The sequence below is a fragment of the Anguilla anguilla genome, chromosome 15 (genome assembly GCF_013347855.1).
Source record: "Anguilla anguilla isolate fAngAng1 chromosome 15, fAngAng1.pri, whole genome shotgun sequence".
In the NCBI taxonomy this organism is placed as follows: Eukaryota; Metazoa; Chordata; class Actinopteri; order Anguilliformes; family Anguillidae; genus Anguilla; species Anguilla anguilla.
In genome coordinates, this window is record NC_049215.1 from 19,634,825 (window position 1) to 19,654,126 (window position 19,302).

The 19,302-nt window shown below is 41.6% G+C and overlaps 2 protein-coding genes across 4 annotated transcripts; one reads left to right on the top strand and one right to left on the bottom strand.

The window, feature by feature from the left end:
• Positions 1-3,336: 3,336 nt before the first annotated feature.
• On the bottom strand, positions 3,337-7,970 carry cldng (claudin g). 2 transcript variants are annotated; one of them, XM_035393106.1, is made up of 2 exons: positions 7,825-7,970; positions 3,337-5,402 (listed from the first exon to the last, which is right to left on the bottom strand). In XM_035393106.1, the coding sequence occupies exon 2, from the start codon at positions 5,096-5,098 to the stop codon at positions 4,346-4,348; it is 753 nt and encodes a 250-aa protein (XP_035248997.1). In that variant the 5' UTR covers positions 5,099-5,402; positions 7,825-7,970; the 3' UTR covers positions 3,337-4,345. The 2 variants fall into 2 exon arrangements, with proteins under 2 accessions (XP_035248997.1, XP_035248998.1); XM_035393107.1 differs by lacking the exon at positions 7,825-7,970 and adding an exon at positions 5,521-5,627.
• A 2,423-nt stretch (positions 7,971-10,393) lies between these two features.
• Positions 10,394-19,110, top strand: LOC118214598 (F-box only protein 47-like). 2 transcript variants are annotated; one of them, XM_035394685.1, is made up of 11 exons: positions 10,394-10,842; positions 11,874-12,082; positions 12,961-13,125; positions 13,405-13,481; positions 13,747-13,824; positions 14,357-14,465; positions 15,342-15,515; positions 15,844-15,993; positions 16,833-16,975; positions 17,056-17,215; positions 18,519-19,110. In XM_035394685.1, exons 2-11 carry the CDS (start codon positions 11,911-11,913, stop codon positions 18,623-18,625), a joined length of 1,335 nt encoding a protein of 444 aa, XP_035250576.1. In that variant the 5' UTR covers positions 10,394-10,842; positions 11,874-11,910; the 3' UTR covers positions 18,626-19,110. The 2 variants fall into 2 exon arrangements, with proteins under 2 accessions (XP_035250576.1, XP_035250577.1); XM_035394686.1 differs by having other exon boundaries at positions 11,877-12,082.
• Positions 19,111-19,302: the final 192 nt, after the last annotated feature.

Below are 19,302 nucleotides of genomic sequence, written 5' to 3' on the forward strand. Positions count from 1 at the left end.
ATCTGATTCGATGGGCCTTATCACTGGGACGTTGGTCCTTTGAGTCTAGTTCAGACATTTACCGCAGGGCACATAAAATACTGTCCACCAATGTATTCACGATTCGGCCTTTAACACAACGGTCAGATGCAAATTAAAGACTTCGTTTTCAAGTGTCTTGTCTTTTATTTAACGGTGATTTTAACATTTGCAATAGCCTATAGGCAACCAAGGCACTAAACTACTAGAAACCATATTCTTTGGTCTCGAAATTTAATTGCGAACATCTCGGTGTTAATGTACGTACTGTACATTAATCCACGTTTCACCATTCCAAAATCATGGCATAAAACAATTGAGGGGATCGGTACTTCAGCCTTTCTGAACGGGGTGCACGGACCCCCAAGGGTTCCTGTGATGTCTCATCTGCAGGTGCGTAAGATACACCAGGAATCAAAACAACCTTAAAGAGATTTGTTATTATGAAATCATTTTTATTTTATTTTATAATTCTTAGATTAGATTAGATTATTAGATTAGCCTTTATTGTCTCCCTTAGGAGAAACACTCTATGGAGCTGTCTAGGGCGACAACCATCCCTGGGTCACGCAATTCAAGTTTAGGTGGTGGGTGTGATTTATCTAAGAGCACTTTGGGGCCAAAGAACAAAGTTCTTATTTAGGGCCACCAAAACCCCAGGGCCTGGCTCTACTGAATACACACAACCTCGTTCTGTGCCCCACTGTTTCCTAGCTCTGATCCTAGAGGCCCTTTACAGGCCCTCCTAGAGTGCATTTTTTCCAGCTGAGTGCTGACTGAAGAGGTTTGACCCTGCAGGTAACAAAATTCCCATCTGTATTTAATGCATCTCTGCAGTAAGTTCCAAACACATAACATGCATTGTAAGAAAAAAAAAATGAAGTCAATGTAGGTTTTGGATTAATAAAGAGAAATGAATTTATTAATTTCCCATGTGTGTTCCAAGCTCTTCAATCATCTTTCAGAGACTGATGTAATTCTTTAAATCTGTTGGAATATGCTAATAGAAATACTGAAATCCATACTAATTTTCTCCTTTCTGTCAAATAGAAACCAAAAAAATACCCAAAGTCCATGTACATTATTGATAAACTGCATTTTGATTGCATGGAACCAGTCTCAATGCGTGTACACAACTTCCAGGAAAACATCACAGAAATGTTTGGGAAACCATCTGGCTGGATGTTTCCCCAATGTGCCCATAGCCTGTGCTGAAAAATAGATTTTTCTGAGCATGAAATTCATGCAGGTTGACTTGCTGTTGAAATGAATTTACAGTGGGCTGCTGTTGCTGCCTAGTGGTGAACAGGAGAACAGGTGGGCTGTGAGTGCGTGTTACAGCAGAGGCCTGCTCTAATCCAGTGTAGAACTTCTCATGCTGTTGCGTTTCTGAACAGAACCATTTTCTTGGCTGTGGAAATGGTTTAATTCCTTTTTCTGCCAACATTTTAAAGATTTTTAAAATTATGTTTATGATTTTAAAGAAATTAGGCAGCAGTTGTTAACGTGTACATTTTCCTGGAAATGTTTCATAGTTAACATGACATAAACACACTGATATTTTACAATCAGAATATACAAATTATATGCGATAGACTAATATCATTTCCATTATGACGACAGCAAACTAAAATGTAATATGTCTGCCTCATATTTTGAGTGTTGATAAAAACATCAAATATTCACAGAATATACAATCTATTAATGCCTTATAATAATTTATATTTCCTTTATCACTGCAATAAATGAGTTATACAAGACATATTTGACCAAAATTTGTATTTTCTCATGTATCCTGCTCAATATCTTGCATTCTCACTCAAAATGTTCAGGCAGACATGACCACATGAAATAAATTTCTGTGAAATGTACAGCTAAAAAAAAGGTTCTTTCTGCAGACAAGAAATTTAATCTGCTTGAAAAATATGACAAATGAAAAGCAAAAGTACACAGTCTCTGAAAATAGCTACTCTAGTTTGAGTGCATGAAAAACCATGAAAGAATGGAACATTTTCTGTAAACAAATGAGCTTGTTCCATTCATATGAATGCACCCTGCTTCTCTGGATATATTGCTCATAAACTATTCTGGGACAGATGTTATTCTGACTGTACTGTATTACTGCATATTATCGTAAATGGCTTCATTAACTTAATATGAAATGGTTTGTGAATTATAGACATTCCGAGCTTTTACTGATACAGTCAAGGCAACAATCAACATCTGAAGACAAGATGGGGCATGTTCTTGAGAATTATTCATTTTTTCAGGACATGGCTGTCCTGGAAAAAGATCTTCGTCTCTGCTCTGAGTTCTTTTACTGATTATTTTAGGTTTATAAGGGACACACATAACTATCGGACCAGGGTTTGTGTAACAGATGTTGTTGTATATGAATTAAAGTGTTTGCATGGTAAAAAAAAATCATTTGAATATTCACCATCATAATTTAAAAGCGTGTTTTCTCTGCTTGTGAAAGGATAACGGATAACCATTTGAATAGATTTTGTTGATCTCATGAATAATATATATATATATATATATATATATATATATATATATAATTATTTAAAAAAAAAAAAAAAAACATTTTTTACCCTTGTGCTTCATTGCTGTCTTGGGACCACAGTGGAAATAAGTCTCTGACTTTTCTCTGTTTTTATGCCCAAAGGGAACTATCTCCAACTTCTCAAAGTTGGATGTATGCCTGGATATCTGACTGCCCCATATCAGAGGGCTATATTTAACTGTAAACACCAGAGCTCAGCTGCGATAGGCTGGATTTTGACGACTGTCTGATTTAGGAGTCTTTAGAAAGACATTCATCAGTATGAGACTGCTTTACGGGCAGTTCTCATTATGTCCAATGTTACATGCCTTCGTTTGTCCTGAATGTGCTGAACATGAAAAATAGAGAGGCTTACTTATACATTAATCGTCCAAGCTCATTTAAAAACCAAACTTGACAACATTCTTTCTCGACTCAAACTTGATATAAACTATAAACCCATTCTCCACATGAGGGCACTGTTGAGCAATAGTGAATAACGTGCTAACTGGGCTAACTCCACTGATGGGAGATTGTTTTCAGTTTGTTTGACCTCAAATTCTTCCTCAAACATTACTGAATCGATTGTACTCTAATTAACAATGTTATTTTTTAAATAATGAAAAAGTGCCTCCCGTACTCATTTAGTGCAAGAAAGTACACATTTATCCCTAACCATTCACACTGGTTTATAAAATTCTTAGGCCATAAAGCATGAAATAATTTTAAAAGCACAGATCCAGTTCAGAAACAGGAGGCAGCATTTAAAAGCCTATTGAAACCAGTGGAGGTTGAGTGATCAGACATAATTTCAAACCGTCCTTAACAGAAAACACTGCCGACTAAGCCACATCATAGCAGTTAACATCTAGCACTTGCCAAGGCCAAATCCCTGTCCATTATAAAGGAGCTTTTCAATTTTGATATTGATCTATTTTTGCCAGGAGCACCATTTCAAAATAAATTTGTTCAGTTCACACTTCAATTCATCTCTTCAGAAAACACTTAGTGTTAATTTGTTCTTTCATTGACAGAACCATCAAAAAAAGATAAAATAAATGGCACATTAGGAGAGGCAACCATTGATTTGATCCTCTGGTTGTTAATGTTACCGGGTACACCTTTGTATTTCCAGTCACACATTGAAACCTCAAAACCCCAATTAAAATGGTTTATCCTTTACAAATACACTATTTATACATATGTACATTAACCTGTATGTACTTGTACATACTCAGTTGGTAAAACAAATAGAACAGGGCAGACATAAACATCTTAAACTAAAATGCATTTTTATATTTTAAAGCAAAAGTGGCTGATAGCTGAAACAAAATGGAAGAATGTCACCGAACCATCTCAGTCATTATATGCGGAAAGTAAATGCCTGTGATAACAGAAGAAATCTCTATTTTAGCCTGGAAGATGTAGATCATTTCATTGCTTAAGGATGAAGGTAAACAGTCAATCATTACTTTTCTTTTCAAACCATGTCGATATTGCAAGTTTAAAAAAACCCAAATGAACCTAGAACTGACACGGCTGCTGTAAGACCTACAACAGACGAATGTAGTTAGCACTGAGTGACTCCATCACAGCAGTAATTGGGGTGTTGCTATGTCTGTGATTGTCACCAGAATCTCCAGACACTCCATTAGTGGCACAAAGAAGGTTCTCCACTGTGGTGTTAGAAGCACACCTTGTAAACTGGTATCTCCCGCAAACGCAGCAAAGCAGGCCTGGCAGACATGTCTGTATTAGCGTGTTAGCGCACTGTTCCACTCACACGTAGTCACTGAGTCTGTACCCATTACTGGAGGCCGAGTAGCGGGAGGGGACGTGGTTGCTCTTGTGGACAGGGGGTCGGCCAGCAGGGGGTCGGTACGGGGGAGGCGGCTTTTGCAAGGCACTGCGGGGCGGCGGGGGGTAGTGGGGGCGGGCGTGGGGGGGGCAGCTCCGGGGGGGGCGGCGAGGGGGGTCCTCGCAGGACAGGCAGAGCGCGACCCCGCCAGCCAGGCTCAGGAAGGCGGAGAAGAACCCCAGGTAGACGGCCTGGCCGATCTCGTACTTAACGCCGGGCTGCAGGGGGTTGTGGAAGTCACGCACCGCGTCGCTGGTGGTCCAGGACACGGTCACCAGGCAGAGCAGCCCGCTCGCCCCGAAGAGGAGGCCGCCGCCCACCACCAGCGTGCTCTTGAACGAAGAGCGGTGGAAGCAGCGGGTGCACTTCATGCCCGTGGCCGAGGCGGCGGTGGCGAAGGCCGAGGCGAAGCAGGCGAGCACCATGAGCGCCCGCGCGGCCTGCAGGTCGGACGGCAGGGCCAGCAGGGACCGGTGCACCTGGCACTGGTAGATGCCCGTGCTGCGCCACACGCACTCCATCCACAGTCCCGTCATGTAGCCAGTCACCGTGATGATGTTGGACCCTATGTACGCCGTCCGGCGCCAGTGCGGCAAAACCGTGGCGATGAGAGTGCCAATCATGCCCACAAGACCCAGGAGGAAGCCCAGGAGCTGGACCACTGTGCGGGCCATCTCCGTCAGATCAGTATGCTTATCTTTAATGTCAATACGTTTAATTATATCACCGCAGAAACCAGGAGGGACAACAAACCTGCTTGTTTTCAAACTTCCCTTCCGGTCACACCTCCCTGCTTTGAGTAATAGTCCCGGCGGTGCAGCGGACGGCTGAGCACGCGGTGCTGTTTTTTGGAATCACCCCGCTGTGGAGTCTCTGGTGTTCCCTGTTAGCGGCGGTCGACAGCCTCCGTGATGAAAACACGCCGCCGATGCCAAGCTTCACCTGTTTCCCGTCCTCCTGAGTCTCCTCTGTTCGTCTCTAAGGAGAGCAGAGTGGGGAAATTAAGCATTTACAAAAAAAGAAACCTGTAAAAAAAAGGCTGAACGCAGTATATCAGGAACCATAACCCCCCGCACCACGATACCAGTGAACGTACCTGTATCCTAGTTCTTCTCTAACTAAAATCTTTCCTCAGAAGGACAAGAACGAACATGTGACTTCTTTCTTGAGACCATAATGGTGAAATGACTTTCTTGTCTTGAGTTTCTATCGCTCATCAAGTCCAGTTCAATAGAAACTGTCGACAGAGTAAATGTTTAACCACAGGGTCATAAAAATGGCACATTCTGTTTGTTATTGCTGTTGGATCTAACACAGGGAAGTTTCCATGCCCTTTGTTCCTCCCATAATCCTCCCTGGCCTCAGTCAGTCCACACTGATGACACAACACCTGAATGTAAACCAGAAAATGTGTGACAAATCTTACATTGATTACAATATTTTATACAACATCCATTGACACCCACACCCAAGGTACGATTTTGTTCTCCACAAATAATGATTCTGTAACAAGTGAGCCTCATTCAACATGGTAGGCTTCCACGTGACAAATCACAGAGGGACCTACACAAGTTTTGTGAAAAGCTCTATTTTTTTACTGCATAATTCCCAAACAAAATGAGAGACTATTTTACACGTGTATTAATATTTGGTTTGAAACTTAAAGGGAACATTTTTTTGGAATGAATATTTTTTGGTTTTAGAAGATATTCTGATGAGCCCAGACAGTTTTGATGTATGATGACGGGTTTGTTTTAGACATTTATATAAATAATGACCAGCTGACTTCACAATACATTGAAAGTGAACTATCTGGTGTGCATAAACAAAACCTTCTCCCACCTGGGCCAATACCCTGCACATTGATTTCATCATAAACCTTAATCTTTTAGACTTGATGCAAGATTTGTTAACCAATCTAGTCTCCCATTGTAGTCTCCTTGTCATGTTGAAATTAGTGTTAGTACAGAAGTGTGAATTGTTTTATTTGAAAACAGCTTAGGATCTTGTGTTTTCCATGACTGGAATATGTTTTTGTAACAGGAAATCTTCAGGGAAGCAATTACCGTCACTGTCTTTAAACACAAGGGATATGAAGTTCACAGGAGCAGATTACCTCAGGGATGATACATACACCTTTTATTGGCTGCAACTTTTCTTTTTACCTGTGCTGCAGGTGACTCTGACCGTGTCTAAATCACATGAGTGCTACTGGGCATTTAGCCAAATTACTGGCCAGATTCCCTAATCAATGGACAGGAGGAAAAACACAAGCTTCCTGGAGGACTGTGCATGTTTGTGCTTGCTGTAGTTCACAAAGATGAACAGCAAGATCCTGGGGATCAGGACTCCCCAGAAGAAAAGATATAGTATCTCAAAGTGACCTTCCTGGCGAAATAAATTTTAAATAAAATGTTGGTGTGGCACACTGATGTCACCAGAGATTTTGGTATGCCAGGCATGGAAAGCATGTTGGTTTCCCCTCTGCACGGCATCAGATGCTAAGGCAATAGCACCAGCACCTGAACTGGCTCTTCTGTGACATCGCCAGAGCCATCAGTGTCCCAGGGTACCAACACAGGAATATGATGGACAAGCAGCCCTCAGGCCCAAACAAACCGTATCGTAGCGCTGAATCCAACAGCTATCAAGTAAAATAGAAAAATGCTCTGCTTTGTATCACAGTAACTGACTGCGTGCACTTTAAATAAAACAATAACAGCATCTGAATTTCCTGACAACCCTCAGCCCTGAATTTCCTGACAACAAATTTCCTGTTGCCTTTTTTTTTTTTAACAGGATTTTTTAAATAAGTCATTGCAGCTTATGGTTACATCTGTGGAACACCCACCAAATGGGAGAAGGCATCTCTTGAAGATTTGTGCAAAGAATTTCGAGTAAACGTAGCATTCGAGGCGGACAGAGCAGCCGGTGCCACGTCGGTTTTATTCATAAGCTGTGGGTTGAGAAAACATCTGCGCCATGAAAATGTCAGTCGCAATTCGGAAGCTGATGCACGTACGCGTACACACACACACAGTGACACAGCTGCACCATCTCCACAGCTAGAAAATGAACACAGGGCCCTCATTGTACTGGGTGATTTACTCCAGGACAGAAAGGGAGAGCCACACAGAACAGTGGCACAGGGGACACCCTGGCTCCATACATCGCTTGTTGGCAGCAGGGTCTACACGTGACCTGACGGTCACACACTTCCCTCATTTCATCATTAAAAACAAGAGCTGCATATCTTCTGAGCTGAACTGACTGCAAAGAGTTTCACACAAATGCAGCAGTGTGTATATATTGAACGCCAAGGCTACAAACATACAGCAACCCCATTCACTCTCCATAGAATAGAAATTCTGGGCATTTGGGGACCCCAGCCGCTCCTTACCAGTGACCTGCAGAGTCACTCCCTGGTCCCGGAGGCATCCTCCCATGCGTGCCCTCTCCCTGCCCCAGCAGGCGCTGGCACTTATATAGCCTTGCCCCAGTCAGATGGATCGGGCGATACCGCCACCGGAGCGGATATGGTTCTGCTCCAGCTACTGGGGGAATAGGGAACAGGGGTTATTGTTTTGTCAGTGGTGTTTGTTTGGGGGAGGGGGGGGAGCGCTGCTGTGGGAAGTGTGAGGGGAGGGGGAAGTTGACCCGCCAGTGGACAGAATCAGCACTTCACTTCATCAGGCACTTCCAGAGCTGTCACAGTGACGTGACATGAGTGATGCTACACAGAGATATTTGTGCACAAAGCCTGTGCAGCAGGCCTTCAGAACAGCTAGGGAGCAAAAAACCTCTCCTGCTCTCATATGGAGGTTATTCTGGTCTGACACACATACTGAGCTGCAGTCTGCAGGCGTATACATTCAGGGATCACTGTCATTTGGGTGCAAGACATGATGTGGAGAAAGAAACTATTTTAAATCTTTGATATTGGTGCTAAAGCAAAAAATATAACACAGTGTTGCTCCCAACACTGCACTACACATTTTCATTGAAAATGTATTTTAAGTTCTAATTGATATGATGGAAAGCCATACGTATCCTTGTCTGAAACTGAAAGATCAGATGGACAGATCAGCCCTCATTTGTGAATTTGTGTCACATCAATCCACAGAACATTAGCCTACATCAAATGCTTCCAAGAGGTGTGGCAGCTAACATTAGGCCAACACAAGCTATAGTAATAGCTTTGTTTACAACAACATACAATCTCTCACACGCTAGCTTTTTATGCATTATTGTCTATACTGCCTCTGTATCATCAGAGTGTACATTATCTGTGTTCAGTTTTTAATATATCGATCTGATCACCATTTTTATTTAAGTTATTTAATTTCTGATGAGAATTCACAATGCTTCATTTGTCTAAACAGAAAGTCTGGAAAAGAGATGAGGCAGAAAAGATGAAAGAGGGACTGTTGGAGATAAATTGGGACATCAACAAATTAATACATAATTCCCAAGCATAATTAACAACACTTGTTTTGGTTTTGCACAGCAACTTATGGCTAATGACTAATGACACTGAATCAATGAATAACAAAATGGTGTGTAAATGTGAAATTCTCTCATCTTACACATGAGTGGACCTGCAAAAGCTATTTTTGCTACTATACCACATAATGCAAAAACAAAACAAACAAAAAAAGGCAATGATATTAATGTATGTATATAATGTTCCAGATTTAGAATTTGTCAAAACTAGACAACATGCCCAACTGGAAGCTTAATCGCAAACGACGGGTGCTTTTAGGACTAAACGTGGACTGGGGGGTGGGGGGGGGTGACTGTGGTTTCGATCACTATCAGAACCTTTTGCAAATCTGGGGGGGGTTGAGGTGAGTGATTGAGGTGCAAGTTCATTCCAAATTCATGGAAAATTGTTTCAATCAATTACTCAAATCAGACATTATACTGTCCAGTCGGAACCACAAACCGGATATTCCGGTAAAAAACCGGGCATCAGGCAGCCATACCTGTAAAACTTGTAGAGTCCACTGCTTCCCATCTTCCAGCCAGCCAAGATGCTTGGCCTTTACTCAACCGAACATCATTCCACCATCCCATGCAGTGAGTCCCTCTCCTCCACAACCGACCACATGGTTAAAGAACATGCAGAATACACACGGCAAGACAGAACATGGACAGGCCCTACCCAGCAAGCACCCTTCACAGGATTATGCCGTGTGCCCACTGCAGTAGTCTCCATTGTGATGTGGAAGTTAATAGCCTTAGTGAAAACAGTCTAATCCGTTAAGAAGGACATTCCTCTGGTTGCTCACAGTTTGATAGACTGAGTACATAATCATTAGATAAATGTCCTCTGGAAGTTATCTCCTCTTGGTACTACACTGACTATGATTTTCCCTTCTTGTCATTGAAGTGTAACTGTTGTAAAAGTAAACTTGTTATAGAAGTACAACTAAAACAATAGGTTAGTGCTGCAGACACCTAGCTCACACTGACCTTGCTGATTACGTCATTGGATGAAATGTACAACTCAGTCCTTATAAAATCCTCCAAGCAGTCATTACATCATTAGGACCAGCATTTTGATATTATTTATTTATTTCAAGTGAACATTAACCTAACCTATCCTAAAAGGACCAAGATAATAATTTATGCAATTACAGGTTAAACGGTGTTAGTCTGTAAAATATTGCACGTGACACAATAGTTTTCATTCTAAAATGTTTTGTGAATTAAGTGCTAAGTTCACCTTGTGAATGCTTGATAATGTGTTTAAATGTAAATATATACATCCCCGTGTTGCTGTATTGAGACACCTTACTTGAGTTTTCCGCATTAAAAAAATATTTTGTTACCTTTACGTTTTATATACTTTTTAAAATCATACTTTTACTATGCTTTTAGTTCCACCAACACTGCAATTAATTTAACTCAGTTTTTATTGAGTTTCTATTTGTTCTTATCTTAATTATCCTGAAGCACTTTCCAGGCTACTGCAAACTTGCACGCAAGGTAATCTACTATGTCAATAAAGGTTGATGTGATCATTTTCTTCTTATAGGGTTTGTAATTGCACCGACTCACGTTAGGTTTCAGTTAGCTGGCCACTAATGGATTAAACCTATGCAGTCCAAATACCCCATCTTGAGATCAAAATATTAAAAACGAGTTATTTATGGAGAGAAAGTTACTATTCATCTATGCTTATTTGCACGCGGCATCTCAGATCTGAAGTTTTGGCGCGAGATGAGCGGGTTTCGCGGGGAGTGGAGCGTGCTTCCAAGGCACTGAGCTTTAAGATTTTTGGCGCTGCTGCTGAAGAGAGGTAACTCAGGGGTGGCCAGGTGGCCTTTTCAGTAAAGCCGTTCAATATTCAACTTCCAAATAACCATAATTACAGAAATATCCCTCAAAGACAATAACTGAAACAAAGTGACAAGTAAGTATAGTTTAAATAAGAATTACTGAATCGAATCTGGTGAAACTAGACTGCCAAGCACCGTTCGTTTGACTAGCTAGTTTGCCTGTAGCTAACTAGCTAGGTTAGCAAATAGCGACGACCCAATTTCGCCAGCAAGACAACCAAAACGTTACAGTAACTACTTTAGCACGAACAAAGCAAAGAATTTTGAAGTGACTACTAATACAGCTAATAAAACGTTCTGCTTACTCGAGCGTTTGCTTTGGCGTCGCTCGCTAGCTAGCTCTGATAGCAGTTGAGACGAGTACGAAAATGCTTTTAACGTGGCAGTGGTAAGAGAAACGCAAACGGTATTGTAAACTAAAAATAATAATTACAGTAGAATTTGTGATGACACTGGGGAAGACCGACACATCTTGTCGAGACGACCAGGTAGCACATTTTAAGGGGTTTGGGTCAAGCAGTGCTGCACTGAATAGGTACGGAGCTATATTACGTTAATAACGTTAAACCTGAAATTAACAAAGACCAGAGAACTTCTGCGTGTGTTTTGACCAGTACCATGCACGCACAGTGTGGAAGTTCTATGGCCAGTATCAGATATCTATATTTATCTGGCCATATACCTATGCTGATAAATCCTCGTTTTACTTAAAGGAAAACATTCAAACTGGAGCACAGTTTTCACATTTATAGAAGATAAGCAAATTAAAATTTTATTTGTATTAAAAATACTTTAACTTTCTTGCAGGATTATAAAGCAGAGAGCATATTCTAGATAGCAGTCTCTATATAAGCTAAAAATAGTATGTGAGGTCCAGGTGACAATTAAGCAACCTTTTTGAACATGGTGATTCATATTGGGATACCGTTGATAGTGCTAAGATATGATCTGCCAATACTGTTAAGCATCCCTGAGAAATACTACACTTCCCACGTTAATAACTAGCTTGAGTTGGTTAGTTATTTGCCAGCTGTATAATGGTTTTGCACGCAGCAGTTTTGTTTTGAAATGTGGTAGGCTAACAGCTGTGCACTCCTTGTTTCAGCAGAGTTGGTGGAAGGAATTTACGAGGGTTTTATTTCATGGAGTCGATCAGCGAGAACTTCACAATGACGCACAAATACCACCGCAGCTGCAAAGCGCAGCACTATGCCAGCAGAACAGTCTCCACCAGGAGCCAGTGCAGGACCATGCAGGGATTCTTTGAAAGGCTCCCTGCCGAGGTGCTCGACATGGTACTGGAGTGCCTCTCTGGTATGCACAGGGAACTTTCCTTATTTGCCAAGCAGCAGCAGAGCAGTTTAAAAAAGAAAACTGGATTTGGTTCATAATGTCTGTATTAAGCCAGAAAAAGCCCACAAGATTAAGTTAAAAATGGGCATAAGATTTAGGTTAAAACTGCATGTAGTAGTCACAGGTGTGGCCATCTTGCAGGCTGGTAAGTGGATAGGTCAGGAGAGAATATAGCAACTAAAATGAAGAAAATTGCCAAACAGCTTTTTGTTGCCTCTGTAGGGCTGCAATTACAAACAAACACATTTTTGAACAAAGAAAAGGAAAGTGAAAGAAGGGGTGAGAAACCCATGAATAGGTACTCAGAAAACCCAGTAAAGGGTCTGCAAAGTACAAATGTGCCCAGGATAAGAACAGACAGCAGCACTGCAGGTTGTGCATTTATCCTTTCCTGACAGAGGCAAATAAGATACACCAGATTGGGCAGCTTACCAGTCAGCCTCAGCTGCGCACGCATGTAGGCGAGACCACTGCTGTCTGTGTCTGAAGGCCTTGCTTGGCTATGGGAGATGGGGGGGCGGGCTACTAGTGTCCAAAGAGCTGGAGCAGCTCTCTATGGTCCTCCCCCACTCCACTTTGAGCATTATGAGTTGATATAGCTTTTACTGTGAGAAATTCTATATGGATTTGTGGGATATTTAGGACAGGATTTACATGAAAGGCCCTGGTTAAACATTGTAATGCTTCACTAACATGAGTCTACAGTCCCAGATTTTGTCTTCTTGTGCCAATAAACGATCAGTATAGAGATGCATAAAAAAGTATTTTGGCCTTTGTCCTTCACAAATGAGAATATTAATGCATTTGCATCCTGTTCTTTTAAAAAAAATTTTTTTTAGTTATGGACATCAGTGTGTTCAGCATGGTGTCCAAGGCCATCAACAGCTACATCACAGGCTACGTGTCTACACAGGCCTGGAGGAACAGGATGATCATGCTCAAGTTCCACCACTCTGCCTCACCCACACAGGAGGACTGCATTCTGGACCACTACAGGTCCCTCGGTGAGATCAGGCTGCCTACACTGCCTTTACTTTACAGGCCTCTTCGTAAGACACCTGGGTTCATCTACTTCATTCATCTGCTGAAGCTGTTGATATTTGATGCATTACATTGGGTTTCATGTGAGTGGTATGAATGTCAAGCAGCCTGACTTGGGCATAAGGCTCTGTAAGCATTCAGTTAAGTCATACAACATGACTGAAGTAGGGCTATAGGTATACTTTTTGACAAAGCGGAAGTTAATATGTCATTAAATGTAATGTTTGTGTTTGTTGCCTCAGGAGTGTTGTTCAAGAGATGCACCCTCTTGCTGCCAACAAAGGACAGGTTAAAGTTTATTTATAGCAAGTTTTCACAGGTAAGATGTACTATACAGAGACAGGTGAGGGAAGCCAGAGCAAGAAAAGTTTTAACATAAAACAAGCTTGTGTGAATGTTTAATACTGTGTATGTGCATTATTACAAGTTCCAGTCCTGTGTATATGTTTATACACATGTTACTAATCACTAGTTTACTAGTGTTGAACTGAGGAATCTTCTGTTTAATTCCATGAGATGTTTTGTGCTGGAATACTCAGCTAAATACAGACTAAGTAACAGTATATTGCTACATTCTATTTTAGGTCCCCTGTTTCACAATGGAGCGTTGTACGTCATCTCCTGGCTGTCTGGGCTTTGCCAGCTATGGAGTGTTTCTGCAGGTGACAGCTTTAAGGATATCCCAGGTTTATTCAGAGCTTTGTGTATGAATGAGTGAGGAGCAATAAGACAATCATGATGCATGTTTTTACTTTATGTACCTACATTTGTATCAAAATACACACAATTAAGTATGTGATGTGTATGTTATCTGATTGAAAAATGATTAAACCTTTTCTGAATGTATGATATTTTGTAGTTAATACCTCATCCCTAATGGGAAGCTGTGTCTTCGCATAACAAGCAACTGCATATAAACATCCATGGAGGACTGATGCTTCCATCTCTTTAATTCCCCTTTTTTGCATTATCATGTCTATTTTATTAATCTATCTATATTTTCTATCATCCATATTTGTACCGTATGTATTATAACATGTGATATCATTTAAAATTGATATCTTGAGCACATGTCGTTTTCTCTACACTATCCCCACAAGCAGCATGGAGTATAAGGATATTAGCAGGATGTGTGATTGAGCCCCCAGTCAGTACGGACTGCAATGTGGTTTAAATTTCATTATTCCCTTTCAGACATTGATAGCCGGTTGGGATGAGTTGGAATGCCATCGTGTTTTCAACTTCCTGTGCGAGTTCACCAATCTTCCCCGCAAGATCGAGACCATTGTCAATGGAAAGCCTGGTGGGTCATCGTTATTGTAGCTGTCTGCTTGTATAATAGATAACAGAGTCTATAGTGCGGTAGTGTTAGAAGTTGTGTTGTTGAGCAGAAATGCATTATGGTGATAAGTTGTTTATCTTGTTAATGTCATGCGTTTTTAGGGTTGTTACTGTTTCTGTGCATCACCTGGGTGATGCAGAGTAACCATTTTACCCTGGGAACTTGGCTTGGGAACACTACTGTGGGGACGACAGAGAACATTCCTTATTTTTTGATCAGGGGTGTCTAATCTTATCCGAAAAGGGCCAGTGTGGGTGCAGGTTTTGTTTTAGCCCAGCATTAAGATGCCTGATTCTACTTATCAAGGTCTTGACTAAAGACTGTGATTAGTTAAGTAGTTGAATTGGGTGTCTTGTGCTGGGCTGAAATAAAAAAAAATGTGCACCCACACAGGCACTTTTCAGGTAAGATGCCCCTTAAATTGTGTAGAATGGTGTCAGAAAACATAAAAATGTGTTGAGAAAATCAGAGAAAAGTAATTTCTATCTATGTAACTGTTAAAGGAGTGTTTAATTTATCAGAATGATTTTGTTAATACTACTCCAAAGAGAAGTTTTTATTTACAAACACAAAGAAGTGTTCATAGAGTTTTTCTTCTCACTAGAGGCATGGTATATTTTAAGCATTCAGTTTCTCTTTAACAGGAACGTTTAGTCCATAAGAGGGTAATTATGTGTGTGCACAATACAGGTCTATTGGGTGTGTGTTTCACAGATAGGGCCTCTCTCTGCTGATATTTTAATAAGTCCCTGAAGAGCAGTAACAGGCGATGTGCATGTTTGACTGGAGTACCTTGTGCATTTGGCTGAGCTGTATCTTCCCTCATTCCCTGCTCAGGAGCGTGCCACAAGCTGGAGCTGCAGATCCGGCTGTTTTGCAGGAACGTGCTGCTGGACCCCTGGCAGAACCGGCGGGACACTCTGTTCTGGCTGACCCGCATCCTCAAGCTCTGGCCCATGGTCAGCCAGGCCCGGCTGCTCTTCGTCCTCTACGGCCCCCTCCTCCCAGACGGTGAACACCCCGCCACCGCATGCACATTCTGTGCTCTTAAATATCCTACATGAAAGGCTGGTATCTGTTCACTCAGCAGTCACCCTACCCAGGGCAGTTTGCAGAGCTTAGGGTTTATGTGCTAAACTTGCTATTTATTTCAGCTGTGACTTGAGGGTACACCATTCTGGTTACCAGTAAATTGTTTTCAATAAACAGTATGCAGAGCTATTCTAATGCAGCTGCCTGTGCTGGTTCAGTAAGAAATCTGTAATGAAGGACAAGACCCTGTTTCAGTGGAGCTGTTTTGTGTTCAGCTGCACTGAGCGCGTGCAATTGACACCCCCAGGTAAGATTGGCTGGCACGAGATGCTGGATGGTGTGGTGGCGCAGTGCGGGCTCTGGGACCTGGCCAAGGCTGTGATTCTGCTCTACACCGACGCTGAGGCCAAGGACTGGTCAGCTGACACCCTGCTCGGAATCATAGAGGAGATGACAGGTGAGCTACAGTGAAACTGGTGGACCGAGTTTCCTGGCCGTGTTTTTCAGGAAATGTGAACAGTGCTGCTAATTTTAGTTAATTATCAGCCAATCAGAACTCAGTCTGGCTAAAGCAAAGTTTTTTCCAAAGATGAATTATGTACTAATTGGTGATGGGGCTTTCTCTGTGTGTACGAAAAACTGGAACAGTTCACCAAAAAAATAAGGCTAATTCAGGTTTCTGCTGAAAATAATATTGGTGCTGATACTATCTGTTGTCATGACAAACCCGTATAAGGGTGTGCTCCAGTGTCATGACAAACCCATGCAAGGGTGTGCTTCTGTGTCATGACAAACCCGTATAAGGGTGTTCTCCTGTGTCATGACAAACCCGTGTAAGGGTGTTCTCCTGTCATTATGAACCCGTATAAGGGTGTTCTCCTGTGTCATTATGAACCCGTGTAAGGGTGTTCTCCTGTGTCATTATGAACCCGTGTAAGGGTGTTCTCCTGTGTCATGATGAACCCGTGTAAGGGTGTTCTCCTGTGTCATGATGAACCCGTGTAAGGGTGTTCTCCTGTGTCATGATGAACCCGTGTAAGGGTGTTCTCCTGTGTCATGATGAACCCGTGTAAGGGTGTTCTCCTGTGTCATGATGAACCCGTGTAAGGGTGTTCTCCTGTGTCATTATGAACCCGTGTAAGGGTGTTCTCCTGTGTCATTATGAACCCGTGTAAGGGTGTTCTCCTGTGTCATTATGAACCCGTGTAAGGGTGTTCTCCTGTGTCATTATGAACCCGTATAAGGGTGTTCTCCTGTCATGACGAACCCGTGTAAGGGTGTTCTCCTGTGCCTTAGTGGTGCCTGAGGCCTGGCACATGGAGAACATGGCTCGCCTGCTGGTGCTGTGCGGGAACAGCATCTGCTACAGCGTGCTGGCCAGCAGAGCTGTCAACCGACGCTTCCTGGAGATCTCGCGCCTCATCGTCTTCCTCATTCTGGTTAGTGTCCGTCCCCTGAGCCTCCTGCGGACATCCACTCTGTGCAGAAACAGGATTCTGAGCTACTTATCTGTCATCAGGTGTGTGAGAAGGACGGCTTCTGCATGTCCTGGCCGGTGAAGATGATGCAGCAGATCTGCAAAGTCTTCCCCACGTCCGAAGACAAGTGGTCCTTCGTCAAGGGCGTGGAGAGCATGCTCTCGGAGGTCGCCATGGAGATGTATGAGGTCATCATGGCAGGTGAGTGATGTTCTCAGTCCTCCCCATCTTTTGCACACTAATTATGCACTTCAGAATTGAACAAAAATGGTTATATTTTACTGTTTTGCATACAATAGGCTTTAAAATATGTACTGAGGTATTACCTAGGTTCCACCTGATGAGAAAAGATGGTAAATCAGAGCGGTTTTCCTTGATCAGAGTGGATGGATAATCCCAGCTACCAACCAAAACTCAACTAAACCCGAATTAATCTGGCAACCTCACACTGGTAGCAACAGACAGAAAGAAAATCCTATCTGTTATAATGCATATTCTCAATATGCATAACTTCTATATACATTACAGGCCAAAAGTATTAGGCTACCTGTGTTTTTATTTTGTTTTTCAAAAGCCATTGGTAGAGAAGAATTCAGTTAATATATGTGAATTTACTGAATAAAAAATTAAAGTATAAACTTTTATTTCCATTTCTACCTAAAATAACACAAAAAGATGAGTTTTACTTCAAAATGATCTGAGACATGACTTTTCTTATAATAGCCTCCTTTGGATTAAATTACAGTTAAATTGTTGGAAGTCTACCAATCATTCTACAGATTTGGGGATGGGAGGGAAATTGTTATATTGACTGAAATCTCATCTAAGTTTTTTAAAGGCACAGGTATTTTAATCCCATTGGACTGTAGTGTAAGTAAAATAGGCACTGAAGGAGCAAGAAATATGGCAAAAAGGCGTGTGCAGGGCCAAGTAAACATTGTGGCAAGAAGGTTATTCCCTGTGAGAAATTGCAAAGTTTTAGATTTCCAGGTGCGCTGTTCAGTACACACTCAGAAGGGTGTACACTGAACACAGAATGTTTACTTTGGTTTGTAATTCACTAAATGGGTTATATTAACTGAATTCTTCTCCACCTAAAGTTTTGGCCTGTACAGCACAAACATCAGTTACAGGAAAGTCATTTTGTTTCATTATTTGCTTCATCGGTTAATTTTTATGTCACTATCATTAGTTCTGTATTAAATTAAGCAGCCTAATCATGTATCCTTGCAAAAGTCCAGTAAATATTCTGTAAAGTCATTTCTTGCAGATAGTGTTGATTATTATTCTTTAGCAACTGGTTTGATACCTTTCAAGTTTCATATCACAGAACCTTTTTAAAAAATTCTATTGCAGTTCACTGATAAAACATTCACGGAGCTGGTGTACATTATCTGAACAGAAACACTAAGAGGTTGTGTGCGTATATGAAGTGACTTGTTAATGGCGGTCAGTCGTGCAGCTGATAGGCATTCCCGTGCCACACTGTGTGCGGTTTGTTAAGGTGAGCGAAACAAAGAGCTGGACACATTCCAGAGCCTCTGCAACCTGCTGAACGCCAGCTCCCACTTCCACACAGAGATGGTCTACATGTTCCTCAAGAAGGACTGACCCTCTGGACAAGCAGAACCTCAGGGCCAAGGGGAACCATGTACGTTTTTTATTTAAATGCAGACATTGCCATCTCATTACATTTTAAGGTTTACATTTTAAGATAGCAATGAATCCCCGCCCCGGTCATGAACTCAATAGCAGACAATCACTGAGAACTTGTAATTGGTAGTTTCCCCAATTATTTCTGTCAATCTCCTCCCCTTAAAGTAGTATATTTATAAATGTGTTTTTCCTATTTATTTACTATTTATTTATGTATATTATATAATTTATAAACTTAATGTGGAACTGTATGTTGTGCAAGGGTTTTTTATTGTATAATGGTTTTACATTCATGCATTGATTGCACAGTCCATTCTCAATACTGTTTTAAAGATGTAAGCTGCAGTTAATTGGTTTATTCTTTTGGTGCAGTTTTGCAGAACTTGATGGGATAAATGGTGCTTTCAGTCCACTAAAGATGAATTGATTTTATTCTTTAAAGTTGCCGCTCTGGGATGCCGTTTTAATATGAAATAATCAGTTCTTTTAAAGCGAGGCTTCACCGAAGTACCTCAGAATCCCTTTTCGCTGAACAACAGCTGTCATCTACACCAGTTAAAAAGCTCTTCACAGCACAAAGGTGATCTACAGAAGGCACCTGGCAGGGACATCTGACCTTTCAGCTCATCTCA